This window comes from Aulonocara stuartgranti (assembly GCF_965226115.1).
Source record: "Aulonocara stuartgranti genome assembly, chromosome: 15".
Lineage (NCBI taxonomy): Eukaryota > Metazoa > Chordata > Actinopteri > Cichliformes > Cichlidae > Aulonocara > Aulonocara stuartgranti.
In genome coordinates this window covers 10,114,685-10,132,313 of record NC_138951.1, presented here as the reverse complement: position 1 = coordinate 10,132,313, position 17,629 = coordinate 10,114,685, and the positions used below count along the sequence as shown (strand labels likewise).

General features: G+C 39.1%; 1 protein-coding gene across 4 annotated transcripts; it reads left to right on the top strand.

Moving 5' to 3' along the window:
* The first annotated feature begins 674 nt into the window (after nt 1–674).
* Nucleotides 675–16,946, top strand: snx9b (sorting nexin 9b). Of its 4 annotated transcripts, none has more exons than XM_082504411.1 (19): nt 675–1,007; nt 2,370–2,456; nt 4,300–4,374; nt 5,282–5,407; nt 5,925–6,002; nt 7,004–7,166; nt 10,222–10,360; nt 10,625–10,709; nt 10,950–11,075; nt 11,230–11,347; nt 11,427–11,557; nt 12,460–12,563; nt 12,666–12,769; nt 12,943–13,020; nt 13,249–13,325; nt 14,289–14,378; nt 15,140–15,254; nt 15,342–15,433; nt 15,614–16,946. In XM_082504411.1, the coding sequence occupies exons 1-19, from the start codon at nt 996–998 to the stop codon at nt 15,659–15,661; spliced, it is 1,848 nt and encodes a 615-aa protein (XP_082360537.1). In that variant the 5' UTR covers nt 675–995; the 3' UTR covers nt 15,662–16,946. The 4 variants fall into 4 exon arrangements, with proteins under 4 accessions (XP_082360537.1, XP_082360536.1, XP_082360539.1 ...); XM_082504410.1 differs by having other exon boundaries at nt 10,622–10,709; XM_082504413.1 differs by lacking the exon at nt 5,925–6,002 and having other exon boundaries at nt 676–1,007.
* Nucleotides 16,947–17,629: the final 683 nt, after the last annotated feature.

The window sequence follows — 17,629 nt, the reverse complement described above, 5'->3', positions numbered from 1 at the left end:
TATTAAAGCTGAAACTCAGATATTAAAAATAAAGACATGAAGACTTACTGTAGCTGAAATTTTGAATAACAAAAACTCTTTGTGGCCTTCAGAGATTAGGATTTTAATACAATACTCAGAGAACAACCACACTATTCACAGTCCTGAACCACGGAATTATTTTGGCTCGAATAAATATTTGATATATGAGAAGGTGATAATGGGTGAGAAGGACTACAGATGTCATGCTGTTGGCATGTGCTAGGCGTTTGAGCTGTTATTGAAAACATTAAGAAAAACCCCACCAACAATAAAAACGCACTTGCACAATGAGGCCAGCAGAGGGAGACTTAAACAAAAGAGTAAACATAAGTTTAGGTTCAGGGTCACTCCCTCTGAGCTGTCAGGCCCATAGTGAGTAAACACACAATTAAAAAACGCACTGGAAAATGTAAAAAAAATCCCGCAAATAGTAGAAATTCTTTTATTACTACTACTATTTTGATTATTATTGTTATTACTTATTTTTTCCGACAAGTTAAAAATTTTAGTTACCACGTTTTATTTGTATTGTATTTTTTTTAATCATCGTTTAATTATGAAGTGTTTTATTTCTTCATATTGAAAAAAAATTATTTGCGATTTTAAACAGTCGTGTAGTCTCTCTGGAGGAGCCACCATATCGGACCTGGACTACCTTTCCGGTTTCTGTGCGCGTTGCAGGTCACTCCCTCCTCCTTACTGTCAGCAGCTCTTTACGCGCTTCAAACTTGGTAGTCGCACTCAGCTGGTCTCCTTCCCACCTTTCGTTTTCTCGGATTTTTGAGTTTTTAAACGACCTACTGTTTTTAAGTCATGTGTTAATGCATTTGTCGCGGCGGCTTTCCACCGGGAGGAGTTATCGTGTTTGCTTCGCCTCCAGTTGAAGAGAAGCGCGGAGGAAATGTCCAGCTGAGGACTGGAAATCCTGAAAACTACAGGGCCTGTTTTTGTAATGATTGATCAATGCTTCGATAATGGCGCAAAAGGTGGGTTTGACAACTTTCCTGGGCTTCTCTTAAAGCCCCAGCACGACTACGCTGGCTTCTTGGGTTCCCCCTGGAGCTTGTTTTTCACCAATACTGAGGGCTGTAGACTTGGACAGTCAGAAGTGTAGTTTCTCGCATTAGTTTTACAGTGAAGACTTCACTCGGTGAGCTCCGCATTAAGGCTGAAAGCATTTAGGGAGTCTGCTTTAAAAGCGTTATGGCCGCTTGTCGCACATCTGTATGCGCTCAGCGAGAAACGAATGCTTTTGCTATACATGGAAAATGTGTCTCATTAACGAAGTGTCTTGTGACATTTTACTACCTTTCCACTGTGGGTCATAGCTGCCTCCGCGGAATTCTGGGAAATGTAGTCTTTTCTCAAAACACTGTTCGTACCATATGTGACTACTGTTTACCTTAGGTGAGGACTACAGGGCCATAAATGTAGCTGCAGCACTGCAAACACGATAATTTTGCTCATAGTATTGTTCGCATTTGGACCTAATGAGTGTTCTTTTAGGGGAACCGGAAATGGTACGTGAAGCAGAGTGTGTATAAAGATAAACCGTACGTAAAACTAAGAAGTTAAATATCCCCTCTACTCTAGATATGGTTTATGATATGCAAAAAATCCTACTGAGAATAATAACACAGGTCTGCTTTTTATTTTAAGTAATCCTTAATAAAATAAAATAAAATAAATGGTGTTAATAAAAAATGCAGCAGTCAGCACAGTAAAAAACATGTATGTGAGGGACCAACGACAGAACGACCTGATAATTCAGTTTGATTTTTTTTAAGATCATCAGTAGACATGAAAACATTTATTGTCATTTTCTGGTAATATGCTTCTGTTCAAAAACCTCATTCAGCTTCCTGGACTGCAGGGTGGTGGTTGGTGGACACTGAAACAAATGTTATTTTGATGGCTTCCTAATAGCCTTGCATTCCATCTCAATGGTTAATGAACAATTTGTGCTTATTTAACTTTCAACATACTGGAAAGGTTTCCGTCTACTGTCTCAAATTCATTTGAGTATAGATGAATGTGTGTGTGTGTGTGTGTGTGTGTGTGTGTGTGTGTGTGTGTGTGTGTCTGAGCTTCTCTGGGGCCATGGAGGAATGACAGATTAGTACATGTGGGTCACTGTGAGAGACCTTGTTGGCTCCTGTATTAAGCTGAACTGGGTAACGTTGTGGGTCTGCCCGTGTTTTGGTTGATGCAAGAATTTAGTTGAGAGTAAGCATACCATACCAAGAACAAGTTTGGCCTGTTTCACTATGGCCTCATATAAGTCTGAAGTTTGTTAATCAGTTATATAGTAAACCTTAGAACTTTTTTGTTGTTGTTGTTGTCTGCAGGCACAGGTTTTATACGACTTCACTGCTGAGCCTGGAAACAATGAGTTGTCAGTGAAAGAAGGCGAGACAATTACCATCACCAATCAGGTAAATAATACAAACACTGCTCTACTTTTCATCTGTTTAGCATCAGGGGTAAAGTCTCACACTCTCAGCTGTAAAGAAGCTGTCTAGATGTGACGTGTACGATATGAGGTTTTTTTTTTTTTTTTTTTTTTTTTTTTTTTTGCATCTGCCTGTAATCGTTAAATCATAAAACTTGCTTGTGTTGTGGATACCATCATTTTTTAATTACTTTGCCTACAACAACATTGCAGACATTAGTCCAGGATCAAATGTTTAGTGCGGATCTTCCAATTTAAAAACAAAAAACTTAAAGCACATGACCTCACGTTGTCATGTATGTCACAAATGTGGACAAAAGAAGGAAGGACAAGAGGTGAAAAAAAAAAAAAAAAAACTAAACCAGAAAGCAAACATGATGTCATTGCTGCCAGCCACAAACAGTTCAAAGGTCACTGGTTAAGTGCTGTCCTACATAGTTTTCCAATCGATGTCTCTGTCATGGCTATCAAGGACTCAGCGTATCAGAACTTTTATTTTTCATCAACTTCACTGATGAGGAATTTTGTCTCAGGTGTGTACATACATACCTGGCTTACCTGTTTATTTCTTTTTTGCTTGGTACTAAACATTAAAATGATGTTTAAATGGTAAGCTCGAGATCTGACTCACAATGAGTCAAATCCAAGTGTGACTGATAAACAATCTGTTGGGTTCCCACAGGTGACATGTAGTTTTTGTGTATAGGCTATCACATATGTACAAGTTATTACTGAGCCTGTTTTAGTTACCATACAGCTTCCCTTAAAAATGTAAGGTACAGGATAAAGTTTTTGCAGGACAGCTTTGTAAGCAATGAAGATATTAATCAAAGCAATTTAAAAAAAGAAAAAGTTAAGGATACATATGTTGCCACAATAGACACAAACACAAAAAATAAGCAGGAGGCTACCAGGCTTAAAATATAAATAGGGAATTGAAGATGATGCAAATGACAGTATTGACATTACGAAAACATAACTCAAATATATAAATAAATATAAATCAATATAAAGTTTCACACACTATTGAGCAGAGAGAAAATATAGAGATAATATGGTGTCTTTAAAGGAAAGCCCCCGTCACCTGTTAAATCTATCTGGAGTATTTGGTTTATGGGTAAGTGATTCTTCCATTTGTATATAAAATAACTTCTCCTTAATCCAGTGCGCAAAGGTAAGTGGAGAGTTAGACTTCCAAGTTAAAAGTACACGTTTTGTCTGTGGGTCGAGCAGGACTGAAAAAAATGTGCGAGCTTCATATCAACCAAGCAACATTTGTTGCATTGAAAGGATATTTTTAAGGAAAGATGTGGTTCTCTTTGTTTTTTTAGTAATACGACCTCTGCAAGAAAAGTAAATCAGAAGCCGTTCAGAAGCTATGTGCTACATTATTACCTTCGTTTTCAGTTTTTGGCATTGAGGTTACTTAAAAATGTGAAGCAGAATTTCCTTAAATGTTGATACCACAACATAATGTTCTTCAGAACTTTATGTTGTGGTATTGTGGCCTCAGTGTAACAACTGACCATAGGACTGGACATATTACACAAATATGTGGCATTTAAAGAAGTAGTAGTCGGAGAGAAAAATTGTAGACAAAACATTTTGTACTTTGAAACATTTCTTTGTAAATGTGATTCAAATAATTTCCAGTAACTTAATACAAATTTTAAAAAGTAAGTAACTAAAACATTAACTGACTTAGTAAAATGAAAAATCTATCTGATTATTGGCTATTAAACTAATATCCTGAAGGGAGAAATACCTAAGTACATGCCTTGTATTTTTTTTCCTGTAACTAATATGCAGCTGGGTCTCTCTTTCAGAGTATTGGAGGTGGCTGGGTGGAAGCACAGAACTCAAGAGGGGAGGTGGGACTGGTTCCTGAAGACTACATTGAAGTGAGTTATATTGTGTCTGTTGATGTGAAGAGTATGGAGGAGATGCCAGCAGAGCTTTCAAACCCCATAGAATATTCAAAGAGACTTTAATTCACATAAAATTAAGCAAGAAAAAAATGAAACGAAAACAAAACATTCTGTACCGAGGTCATGATGTACCGTGGGTGCAGTGGAACATTAATCAGCTAGACATTTCATAGACACCTCGTCACAGACAAAGATGTATCTGCATACTGTGGTGCCATCTCTTATGTGAAACTAAAGTCACAACAGGATGTGCCTCATTCAGGGTTTTGCTGATTTGGGTGTTTGTGTGTGCGAGCGTGCGCGTGTGTATGGCTCGATCCAGTAACTCTGACTTCATGTGGAGGATATGATTCACTCTGAAGAAATTTACAGACACAGAAAGAGTTGTTTAAAACTAAAGTCTGTGATGTTAACAACTTAACATCACTGTAAACACTTGCCACACAAGAGCTAACGATTGTGTGTGAGGGTGAGAGGCATTGATATTAAACATCTGCTTAACTTTGCAAATTTTGGTGGGTGCGTGCTTGTTTGTCTGACCTTGAGTTACCTCCCCAGCTGCTCCCGGACTGTTTTGATTCTGTGTCCAAATCATATAAAACCCACAGATGACAATTGCACTTGTAGCTTATGTAATGCCTCATGAAAAACACCAGAACTCAGTCTGTTTTTCAATCACACTGCTGTTTTTTGGAAAGATTGATAAAATTAAAACCCTGTTTCACAAAGCCACGAGTGAAAAATGAGACGATCACATTACCGCATGAGGATGCACCTTTAAAAATCATTAGATCATGCTGGAATGTCTGGATCTGTTCACTAATGGGAATTTTTTTTCTCTCTCTTCCATTGTCTTTTTTCTTTTTTTCTTGATTTGCAGCTCAATAAGCAGTTTTCTGTGTTCCCATCAGCTGCAGCACCTACTCCAAGTTTAGGAAATGTTGCAGCTTCAGACCTGTCCTTCTTTGATGCATATGCACCTGCATCAACACCTGCACAAAACCAGGTAATGCATTCAGCCAGTGAAGATTTCTCAATTTCACAAGTCTAGTGCAATGCTGGGTAAGTAGGTGTACAAAATATAGAGCGGTGCACCTGTCGTGCTTTCATTCTCCTATTCAAAAATGATATATGGTAGGGTTACGCTACAGAAAACAATCAAAAAGCAGAAGTGAGCGATGGCAAAAATGTACTGACGTTAATGCATCCCGTCAACCCCAGAGATGCAGAAGTGAGACCAGCTGGTGTGGGAGATATTAATCTTTGTCATGTCATTTTTAAACGATATGCAGTCCACCAAAATCTTCAGTTAGCAGGCAGGAAGTTCCACAATAGTGAACATACTGCTGGATCAGTAAAAATATGTTGCGGCTCAGCAAGTGAGGTAAAGCAGGAAATGTGTCGGCTATTGTTCCTCTGACACATCTATATCACTTTAACAAAAAGCACTGCACAGTGTATACTGTCACATGTGGCGCTTTGTGATGATGTCACCTTTGTTTCCCCCTCCCCCTCCCCTCAAGGTGGATGCTGGGGGCTTGAGCCCCCAGCCGGAAACCCCCGACACCCCAGTTTCCCCCTACCTTTCGTCCCCTGATGAGGTAACCGTGAGTTTGGGGTGGTGGGAGTGGCCTAAAAGCATGAACCCAAGCCCTCCCGCCCTCACTCATTCTTTGCCCAAGCGATCCTCTCTGATTGGTCTGCTTTGGCAAATTCCCCTGCAACCCTTACTGCCTGCAAAAAGCATGAGCTCAACTTCTCCATTCACCTTGCAATTCAGCACAAGACAAGACATTCCACCAATCAGCACCCACACACTGTTAAAAAAGAAAAGAAAAACTGTATGAATCGGTGGTAAAAGAGTTCATGATCCCCACATGTATTTTACTAATCACACTGACAAATCATCAGGCCAGAACACACGCTTGTACCAGAAATCATGATGAAAATTATGCAAATATCAGTAATAATCACTTTTTTTAAGTGCTGCTCTGTAATGAGAAGTATAAGAGCTGCAAAATTTAAAAGCACATGCTCTTAGAGTGTTGTTCCTCAATGCACTTGCTTGTTAATGTCATTTGAGTAGTTTGCCTGTTTATTTTTTTCGGTGATTTGTTTTTTTTTAACCTACAGAAGAGAAACGCACAACAGCAGTGTTTTTGCATGTCTTCGAGTTGTTAGAATTGTGTATATGCCTGCCTTACAAGCATGGCATGCTGCATTTTGAGCATTTTTAAATACTGTAAAAACAAAAACAGGTTGTGTAAAAACACAAATGGAAGTTTTTGTATGCAAGCATGTGCCTCTTTCTCCAGATTATCAGGTATTATTTTGATCTTTTCAGTTAACCCTTCTGTACAGCGGCATATGCAAACTACACACTCACTGCCGGGCTGCTTTATCTCTCAGCAGATTCCCTCAGAGAAGCCCGGTCCTCATCAAATGTTTGGAAAAGGATGTTGTTTTGAAACTACTGTCAACTTCTCATTAAACAGACTCCATACAGGACTGGACTTGACTCTGCTCCTTCTCTTCTTCTCGCGTTTGATCTGTTATTACCGCCCGTCTTCCATTCCTCACAAGTTCTGTTTCACTCTTGCAGGCTACTAATGGTAATGATCCGTGGTCGGCGTGGAACGCGGACCCATCAGGGGGCTCCACCAACAACTGGGCATCTAATCCAGAGGGCACACAGACTGGGAAGAGCGCTCCTGACCCCTGGCCCCCTGTATCACATGGTCACCCTCAGGCTTACCAAGGCCCAGGTAAAAAAACAAAAAAAAAACCCCGAGATAGCTTCAGGAACCATGGTTGTCCTATTATTAGAAGTATAATGTAAACCTTTTATTATCATAAAAATCACTGTAATATCTTTCGACAGTTTGAAATTTCAACTTTCTCTTTTGTAGCAATACTCTCATACGACTGTGTTTATGTCATTCTGAAGTATGTAAGCTACATTTTCAAAGCAATTTTTAACGTCTTAATGTGGTTACAGGAAAGGTAAAGTCATGCAATGGTTTTGGCTCATCACACTACCTCGTGAAACAGTTTAGCTCACTCTTTACTTGTTAAACTGTTCTTCTGCATAAGCTGTACTGTATATATGGCTGCAGGGGAGGGAGCAGTTCTACAAACACGAGTGACTTCAGAGTCCCTCGCACTTAATGCATCAAACAGTCAGGCTCACGTTGACTAGTTAGGTTGTTTTGTTGCAATCACAATTGGTTGATGTGATAAAGGTTGTTGCTTCAAACAGCCTTTGGTGCTTTTTAGTGATTCTGCGTGAGTTTGTGAGCTCGGCTGACGTTTGGTTAAAGGTGTTTGAATTACAAACAGACAACAACTTGCGAGTTTGAGAATGCCTCTGTGGTAATACAAAAGATAAATTAAGCTTTGTGTTAAATTTTTGATTCATGCTTGATATCAAGTGTTTTGTTTTTGAATCATGCTTTCTGAAAAGCTCATTTTTAGATATGCAAGTGAGGCTTTATGTGTTTAATTTAGCATATTTTTTCAGGCCATTGGATAACATGGTGTTTAAAGTTCTTTAACTATTGTTGCGACAAATTGATATACCAAGTGTTTTTATTACTCCACAAATCACAAACTGCTGTCAGTAGTTGGAAAAAGTCCATTGACTCTTTGTTTTCAGTGATAAGATGTTCAAGAGGTCAGGCTTTTTATATATGGAAAAAGTCCTACTGTGAAAAAAGTGCTACTGAATAAGGATTTCTGGCTGAGTGTATGAGGAAAAATCAATAATATGTGATGTAGGAAGAACACCCAGATGTATATTTTGGATGTTTCTTTTCCCGTGTCGTGAGAAATAGATGTTATGGAAACAAATCTTAAAATTGCAATTATGATTTTTCATTGAGCAGCCAGTGAAAGGTGTTTGCGTCATATATATCCTGTCCTTCATGTTATCTGATATGAACAGAAATGCATGCTATGTACAGTAGGACCTGTAATCTTGAACTCCACATACTGTATTTGAAAATACTACGCGACTCAGATTTTCACAGATTTGCAGTGACTGTAACTCCTCGATGTGGTTTTTCTTACTTGTGCAGTCCCGCCACAGAGAGAAGCTCCAGCACGGGGACAGAACGGTCAAATCATGATTCTGTTTTCTCTAGACTGTGGAAAATTGTGCCTCACTCATGACTCAGAAGGATATATTACTTGAGCTGCTTTTTAAATTCTTCACTTTCTTTTGTAAAAAAAACCCCCAAATACATAAAAAAAATTGTACATTGGAAAAATGGTCAGAGGGGAAATTAACAGACTTTTCCTCTGTTTCTCTCTTGCTAAAGACATCTACCCATATCCTTACCTTATTGATTACACAGGTATTCCGTTTATTGCTTTTTGGAAGCCTGTTGCTCATTTTTGTGTGTGAACTGCCAATAATATGAAGAAAGAAACATTTCTTTTAAAGCATGTGTGTACAGTTTGACACTAACAATATTATCTTTGTATAAGAGGAGGTTGGAGGAGCTTTGTTAGACGCCCTGCACAGATAGAGATCAGTAACTAAACAGAGATATAGTTTTCAGTTATAGACTTTGGTGAGTGGTGCAGGAATAAACTTTTAAACATTTGTAGATTTATACAAGAACACTTTTGGCAGGACTACCTTTGCTGCCTTTCTTAATTGTTTACCTTTATGGCATTTTAAATTTACAGATAGATAGCGGAGGAGAATGGCTGAGGCTGTGGCTTACTAGCAGGTTAAATATACCCCAAGTGTTTACCCCTAGTTGGTCAACTCGCTTTGGAGCAGGTGGCAGACCACGGCAGCACATTTGCTTTGCCTTTTGTAGTGTTTCGTTTTCAGTTTGATTGTGATCCGATTGCAGTAAAAAGGAGTTGAACTGGGTCTGAGCTTGTCCTCCTGTGCTTGTCTGTGTGGGTTGGAGCAGTAGCAGTGAACAGGCACACATACACAACACACGTCTCAACTAACTGATCAGACACAAGGACACATATATTTAAAAAAACAAAAATGAAAATTAATGAGTAAATGTGATTCGGCAGGCCAACATGGAGATAGAATGAAAGTTGCTGTAATTTATGGGGGATTTTTGTGTATTTTCTTTGCTGTTTTATCCAGTGTGATTTGTTAGTATAATATGATATTTTACATGCCAGTTTCAGTTTTAACTAAGTTATTATATAGTCTCCAAGTCTGGCTTTGAAAGGCAGTGTTGGAACAGTGCAGCTATATGTATATGTGGAAATATTTTCTCTTACCGCCTGCTGCCTGATTCAGACTTTAATGGTCTGGCTGGCACCAATCCTAACAAATCATGCTCAGCCCTTTTTGCTTTGAACTGTGTCAATGCGTTTTGAAACCTGCTTTGAAATGAAGTGTGCAGCTTCTGACAAAAGCAATGATCTAGATATCATGTCTGGTTCAGTATGCATGCACTATTTTCACAAATGAGACTTACTGAAGGACAAATTTAAGCTTTGCAGTGTGTAATATTTTTAGCCATTTAATTGAAAAAGAGAGTGATGATGCTTAAAATCTTAAAGCATGAGAACCATTAATAGATTTGCATTGCTTCTGATATAGATGTGTGTTGCATGCCCTCATGCTCAAACAACTGACTCCTCTATCTCAAGAAAAATCTGTTATGTTATATTTAGACCCACACTAAGTAAAGCTCAGTGAAGCATTAAGGTGTGAATCTTCACACAACTCTTGTAGTAGGAACATCTATAAATGTAGTATAATAGTTGTACACAGTGCTTTTTTTTGTGCATGTGATCTGAAAACAAACAACTTGGTGTACACGAATCTTACCTCAGGGGCAGAGGATGATGAGTGGGACGATGAATGGGATGACATGAAATCCACTGGCGGTTATGCTGAGTCAGAAGCCGGAGAAAGTGGAGCACTGCAGAGGGGCGGATCACATGCAACTTCAATGAAAATCTCCCTCAACAAGTAAGAGTTAATAAGTCAGTAATGTGCCTGACTTCAAATCAGCTTTTAACATAAAATAAGCTGCACTGTACAGTTTGAGCTGCTGATCAGAGTTTGGACAGCAGAATTTACTTCAGCCAAAGTGTGTTCAGGCTCTTACTGTAGATAATAATAAACGGAGTTGCAGCAGCACAGAGTAATCTTGTTCTAATAATGGTAACATCGTATCAAATAACTGCTCTACACAAGACTAATCAGGAAATTTTGTCTTGTGTCTTTGAGCAGGTTCCCTGGGTTCTCCAAGTCGGGTCCGGAGCTTTACCTCCTTTGCAAGCAGCTTGTAAAGGGCAAAGACAGACTTCCAATTTATGTAGGTCATCTCCAAAAATGTTTTTTTTGTGTGTGTTTTTCTTTAGTTCTGTTAGAACATCAACGTGCTTCTTATTAAGTTATTACACAGAAGTCACCAGTCATAATTAAAAACCTATGGCTAAATTATTTCTGTCAGAATATTCGCCTTTATATAAAGTAGTATTGTAGCATCTTTTGCCAGCTTGCCATATGTTTGTCTGGCGCAGTAGACTTCTGAACCTTCATGTTTTGTGCTCAGATGGGAGAAGTTGGTCCAGTGTGGTCTTACCCAGAAACCCAGCTAGACTGTGTTGTAGCTGATCCCAAAAAAGGCTCAAAGATGTATGGCCTCAAGAGCTACATTGAGTACCAAGTCACACCCAGTGTAAGTATCCAAGAGCTATTTTTTAGGTTATCAAATCAACTAAATGCACTAAGCTAATCTTTAGACGCATAAATAAATATAAGAAGGACTGAAATGTATATCTTTACTTCCTTTAATGGAAGCTGTACTTTCCCCCCCCCCCCCCGGCATGCAGACCACAAACCGACCTGTCAATCACAGATATAAACACTTTGACTGGTTGTATGAAAGGCTTCTGGAAAAATTTGGGTCAGCCATTCCCATCCCTTCTTTACCAGATAAGCAGGTTACAGGTAGGTAACTAGCCAATAAATGCGTATGGCTGAATATATTTGTTTTTTCCGTTCTTTACGCATTGATCTCTTTTAAAAGGCCGTTTCGAGGAAGAGTTTATTAAGATGCGTATGGAGCGGTTACAGGGTTGGATGACCAGGATGTGCAGGCACCCCGTTATTTCCAGCAGTGAAGTATTTCAACTTTTCGTCACCTACAAGGATGAGAAGGTAAACTGATACATCCACTTCCCATCTTTTAAGGTCTTTGAGTATGTGTTCTAAGACTGTGTTGCTGAAATCAGTCTTACATGAATGATTTGAGGTGTCAGTTAGTTATTTAAAGCTAATGTAACAAAAGAATATGTAATATATAACTACAGAATAACTAGCTATTGTCAGTTGACTGAGTTGACGTGTGTCCATGTTGGTGTACAACTAAAAAGGTACTCTTGGCTGAGCCCTTATTTCCCAAGTGATGGATCTGCATGTTTGATTTGGCACAGATTTTGCACTGGATGCCCTTCCTGACACAATCCTCCCATTCATCCAGGATTGGGACCTCCACACAGGAAGGCATCACCTTGTGGTGCTGTTCAGCAGTTGCATTTAATCAGTTAATTGCTCACAGATGTAAATTCTAGACTAGACAGACTGCCTAACTAGCAAAAACTAATGAAAATCATGCAGAAACAGCTGGATATGGACTCCCATAGTTGTCCGGTTGCCCAGCCTTCTGTATGGAAGTCTTGTCTCTGGAAAGGCATGAAGGAATTTCTTTAAAATTGTCACAAATATTAATTGTGCCCCAAATGAACTGAATTTGCCGGTTATGATTTTGACCATAACTTGATAATTATTACGCTAATTATTACAACACCAGACTGAAATGTCTGTTCAAAAAGTTCAAACTCAGCTTCAGTTTGACTTTATAAAGTATCGCAGAAACCCTTTTCTGGCCACGACTATAAACTGCAAAGCAGTAGCAAACAACCGCAGGAAGTTAATTCTACTTTCTTTCAGCCAAATGTTGCCGATCAAAACTAAGATTGTTATTACTAATAGTTTAGGGTTGGGGCTTATTTTGTGGCATTAACTATTTCTTTTTTAATTAAAACAATTGATTGTTACAGGACTGGAAGATGGGCAAGAGAAAAGCAGAGAAGGATGAGACGGTAGGAGTGATGGTCTTCTCCACAATGGAGCCTGAAGCTCCAGACCTGGACCTGATAGAAGTGTGAGTTTTACCAAGAGAAACTATAGCACCAAAAAGTGTTTATGTAACTTGTGTGTAGTACTGTATTGCGTAATTCATGCCACTGGTGTTCCTCATTCACAGAGAACAGAAATGTGAGCAGTTTAGCAGGTTTACCAAATCCATGGATGACGGGGTGAAGGAAATCCTCACAGTGGGGCATGAACATTGGAAGAGATGCACAGGCCGTATGTTCACACTGCACTCAAGCTAAATAAGTGTTTAGCACACCTAGGCCACACCTTAAGTCTGTGCTGTAATTACTATTTACATTAAATGTTCATTATTCTGAATATTTTGTCAACTTAGAAAGATTGGGGGAAAAATGTCTTTGCTACTTTGTTCATTTGTTTTACCATAGCTCTGCCCAAAGAGTATCAGAGAATCGGCAAAGCCTTCCAAAACCTTTCCTCTGTCTTCACCAGCAGCGGATACCAAGGTACGGAGTACAAATATCGATTCAGCGTCATGTGTAATTTGGAGCACTTGAGGCATTTTCCTGGGTGTAAGGATTTGGGTTTGTCACACCGATGTCTCAGGTTACAGCTGGAGACATCTGGAGCAATCAGAGCTATGCTGTAATGTGGACTTTGGTTTTGAAATCGAGTGTTCGTTATTTACTGTTGGGAAACAGTAGGATGTATTTTAACAGTGTTTCTCGCTGCAGGTGAGTCAGCCCTAACTGATGCCATGACAGCAGCTGGGAAGACATACGAAGAGATAGCTCAGCTGGTTGCAGAGCAGGTACGTACTTTGACCGCTGCTGTAAAATAATCTAATGTGACTGCTATTAAAAGTAAGAGAAATGTGTCTACCCTTACTTTTCCTCTTGTGATTATGTCTGGAAACTCACACACAGACCATAAAGAGAGAGGGGTGGGGCAACATCTTTCTGTGGCCATTATCTGTGTTCACTGCATGTCTCAATATCCAGTTCCCCTGTTGCTGACCTCTTTAACCCAGCGTCCTGCTCGTCAGTTTCTATCTGTGCAGGAAGAGGCTTATGGCAAACTTATTCCTAGTGCTTCCTTAGTTTTGCTTTGACTCATGTATCAATGTGGCTTTTTTGTTTTTTTTGACTGAATGACCCGATGAGTGTGCAAAGTAATAAAGTCCATTCTTGGCCTTTTTGATGTCCCAGCAGCTTCCAGAGGAAGGATTTGTCTGGTAAGCTCGTCCTGCTCCAGGCAGACTTTGTTAGTGATTTGGTAGAATTCTGATTTTAGTTGAGTGAAACCTGTGATGTGGTTTAGTGTTGGAGAAATACGATCACTAGACACGGATTCATCTCAGGGCACAAAAGGAACCAGTCCAATTTATCTGATGTTATCCAAAATGGATGCAAACAGCACTCCCCTGCAGAATAAGGTCAATAGTGAGCAAAGGAATTGGCACTACAATTTAAAATGATAGTTTGGCTAAATATTGTTTTATTTCTGTGCCATCTCATCCCAGTGTGTCTCCCTGTTGGATGTTCCTCTGAATACATGATGTTTTATATATAGTACTGCTATTTAAAAAAAAAAAAAAAAAAAAAAAACACACAAAAAAAAACCTACACTGAATTATGGCTTCATTGTATTTTCTCTTATCAGCCTCTTGCATTCCTTCCTGCTCTGTTTTACTTTCTTCTATTTTTAAGTACTGGTGACTTTTACCTTTTTACATTTATAGTTCATGTTTGTGTCTATTTTTGTTTTCTCTCAGCCCAGGAAAGACCTCCACCATGTCATGGAGACCAACAATGAATACAAAGGACTACTTGGATGTTTTCCAGATACCATTGGAGTCCATAAGGTACACTAACATCCATGCCACAGGAAATGGGCTGGAATGTGATAATTTGCCGTTATGGGGTATCTGATAGGAACAGAGGTGCTGTGCGTGCCACAATATAGATAGTACAGACACCATACCAACATCTTCCTTTATTTACACATTTACATATACACACACCCCCACATGCTAACACATACACTTTCAACCTTCAACTACAGTATAAGGATACCTGTTTAAAATATGTCACCGCCTCTATATCACTACTACACCTTTACAATATATGTCAAGTGTTCAAGTTAATTATTATCCCTTTTCTTTGCCTAAGATTACAAAAAACTTGGGAATGTGTATGCACACACATTTTGCATGTACAGTCTTTTTGAGGGACCCAGTGCTTTTTTAAAAAGTATTTTCTAAGTAATATAGAAGGAAATTGCCTATGCACTCCATACTAAAGTGTGAGCAATTTCTGTTTTTCATAGTTATTATCATTGCAAAGTGAAAACTCTGAAGCCCCTGACTGTTGATGTCTGGGACCTGTACTATTTGCAGAAATCACTATAGCGGAAGTTCCCAAAACTGCTCAACACACACTCAAACAATCTCTGATAGGGTAAAAATAGCACAGCAGGGGAAAAACATGCATATCTGATTTTATGGTTGAACTGTCCCTTTATCAGATAGAAGCAAAAATTAACAAGTAGCAGTGTGTGCATATTATTATACAAGGTTTAAATAGTCTAACTAAAGTGCCTTCTGTTTACTTTTGGTCCCTGCAGGCAGCCATAGACAAAGTGAAGGAGGGTGACAAGCTGGTAGCCGCCAGTAAAATTACTCAGCAGGACAAAGTCACCATGGCTAAACGTGCCAGCACCATGTCTTACGCATTACAAGGTACAGCACGGTCACAGATACTGAAGTAATTTGCTTTATCACTGCATGCAGGCTGATCACTGTGGTTTCTCTTGTCTTGTGCTGCAGCTGAAATGAACCATTTCCATAGCAACCGTATCTATGACTACAACAGGGTCATGCAGTTGTACCTGGAGGAGCAAGTCAAGTTTTACGAGACGGTAAAGGCATTTTAATAGAGCATTTCTCACAGTAAATTTGACTGTGAAACAGTTTGTCCTTTTCACTTCCTTATTACCTGGAAAGAAAGTAGTTTCATACCAAAGTGACGATATGAAGGCATCACATGACCTTTTTGTATTAATGCTCGTTTGTCTTCCTCTGCACCCCCCCACCCCCAGATCGCAGAGAAGCTGAGACAAGCGCACAGTCAGTTCACTACAATGTGAAAGCGGCCGCTGGCTGTCTTGCACTAAGAGACGAGAAGATTTAAACCAGCTCAAGATCCAAAATAATTTTGCTTATTTTGCATTTTTCAACCCCTGTCCTCTTTAATTTAAATTTCACTTCTGTTTTTCTCTTACCTCATCTCCTCTTCTTACAACTCATCCCAGCAGTCCCTGCTTTGCGGTATCCGCTACTTCGATGTTAAAGAGTACGAACGACATCTGAAAAGGCTTCAAGAGTGACAGCAGCTGTAATTCTTAACACAGACAGGGAAAAAAATCCATGTTGTAGTTACAGTGGCGATGAAATCAAACCCTGGCAATTCTTTAACGTGATACAGTTTTGTTTTTTTGTTTTTTTTGTACAGCTTCACGTGCAAACATAACCATCTATCTCAAGGTAACGCTCTGAAGCTTTTCACTTTTATTCCATGTTAATAGTCATATAGGAAAGGGCGCCAAATACCAAAGCTATTCTCCGCTCTGCCAATAAGGACAGCCAGGATATATTCAAGCTTTACTGTAGCTTCATTTGAATAATTTTGTTACCATATATAGTATTTATATGTAAAAAGAAATTTTCACTATTGTTAGCAGAAGCATTCCTTTAAGGATTCAAATCTTGAAAGAGTTAGCAAAGGCAGTGTGTGCGTCCTCCCTGTGTATGACCGCCACTCGCAGCTCCCAGCTCCCCTTCATCCCACACTTCCTCAAAAGCGAACAGGAAGCTCCACCTTCTTCCTGTTTTCCCTTTTGACAAAAATCGAAGTGGTCAACCTGGTTGGCACCCCAAAGCTCCTGCATACTCACACACTGCAGTTTGCATTTTAAGAAACAGAATCTGGAATGAGTCTTTTTTCTGTTCTTCTTTTTTCCTTTTCTGTTCTTTTCTTTTTTAAGACATTTAAACTAAAAGTCATTGGATCAGTGTTTCCCTGTCACACTAGTTAACTTTCTCTCAGTACTTCGAAAGAATATTTGCCCTTGTTTGACGCAGTCATTGTGTTTGACATGATGGTACAAGAATAAAGTCATCTGTAAGAATTCGTACTATTAGAGGAGTTTGGAAGAGCCATGAATTATGTGTTCTTGTTTTTGCTTATCACCGCCCAGTTTTCAAATCAGTCTGTAATCTTGTTCACTCTTTGTTAGAAAATATAAATTCTACTGCACCTATCAGGGGTTTCTTGTAATTGATATGTTATGTATAGAACTATTTGCAATACACGTGTCATTTAAAAAGAAGCAAAAGTTCAGTTTGATTTATTAAACAATGATTTGTACTCATTAGGATGTCATTTATTGCGTATGTGTGTGTGTCTTTGTGTGTTTTGTGTTCTGACTCGGAGGGGACGGCACACTACGCACCCGGATTTCCTCACACTAAAGCCTTTATTCGCTGCAGCAGATTCTTGCGTAGATATGGACAGGAATGGGAATGAGCTGGCAGCTTGTGTGAAGAGTGCATTTTGTGAATTCTTGTTGTGAAGGAAGTGAAAGAGCCCTTTTTACCCTGCTCTCATTTCACGCTGCCATCAGGTGCAGTTGTTCATGTAGGCCACAGTGGCCTTATCAATGGAATCACCCGCAGTGTGTTTGTTGCTTCACAAGACCATATAGAAAGCTTACAGAATTATTTTCCAGTTTTTGCAAGAATTGAACTGATATTTTGCAATCCCGAGGCTTTTTGGGAATATATCTGCTAAACACATACCATATTATCATACTATAGTAACATCAAATGCTATTGGTCTGTGGAAACCCCAGGTTTAAATCAATACGATGTAAGTAACTAACACAGATAATGTGTTATGTGTAGAATGATTATACAGCAATGAATGCCATGCCATTAAAAATATGTCTATAGTCATGCATAACTTACAAGACATAGAAAGTGCCGTGCATTTAGTACTCAGTGCTTTAAAGTGCCAACTGTAGGAGTTTGAGTCCTGCATTACACAGTCTAATTTC

Coding starts and splice junctions, on each gene's coding strand:
- snx9b (XM_082504410.1), top strand. Junction 7,167..10,221: donor TCAGGCTTACCAAGGCCCAG/GTAAAAAAACAA, acceptor ATCTTACCTCAG/GGGCAGAGGATGATGAGTGG. Junction 13,326..14,288: donor CTCAGCTGGTTGCAGAGCAG/GTACGTACTTTG, acceptor GTTTTCTCTCAG/CCCAGGAAAGACCTCCACCA.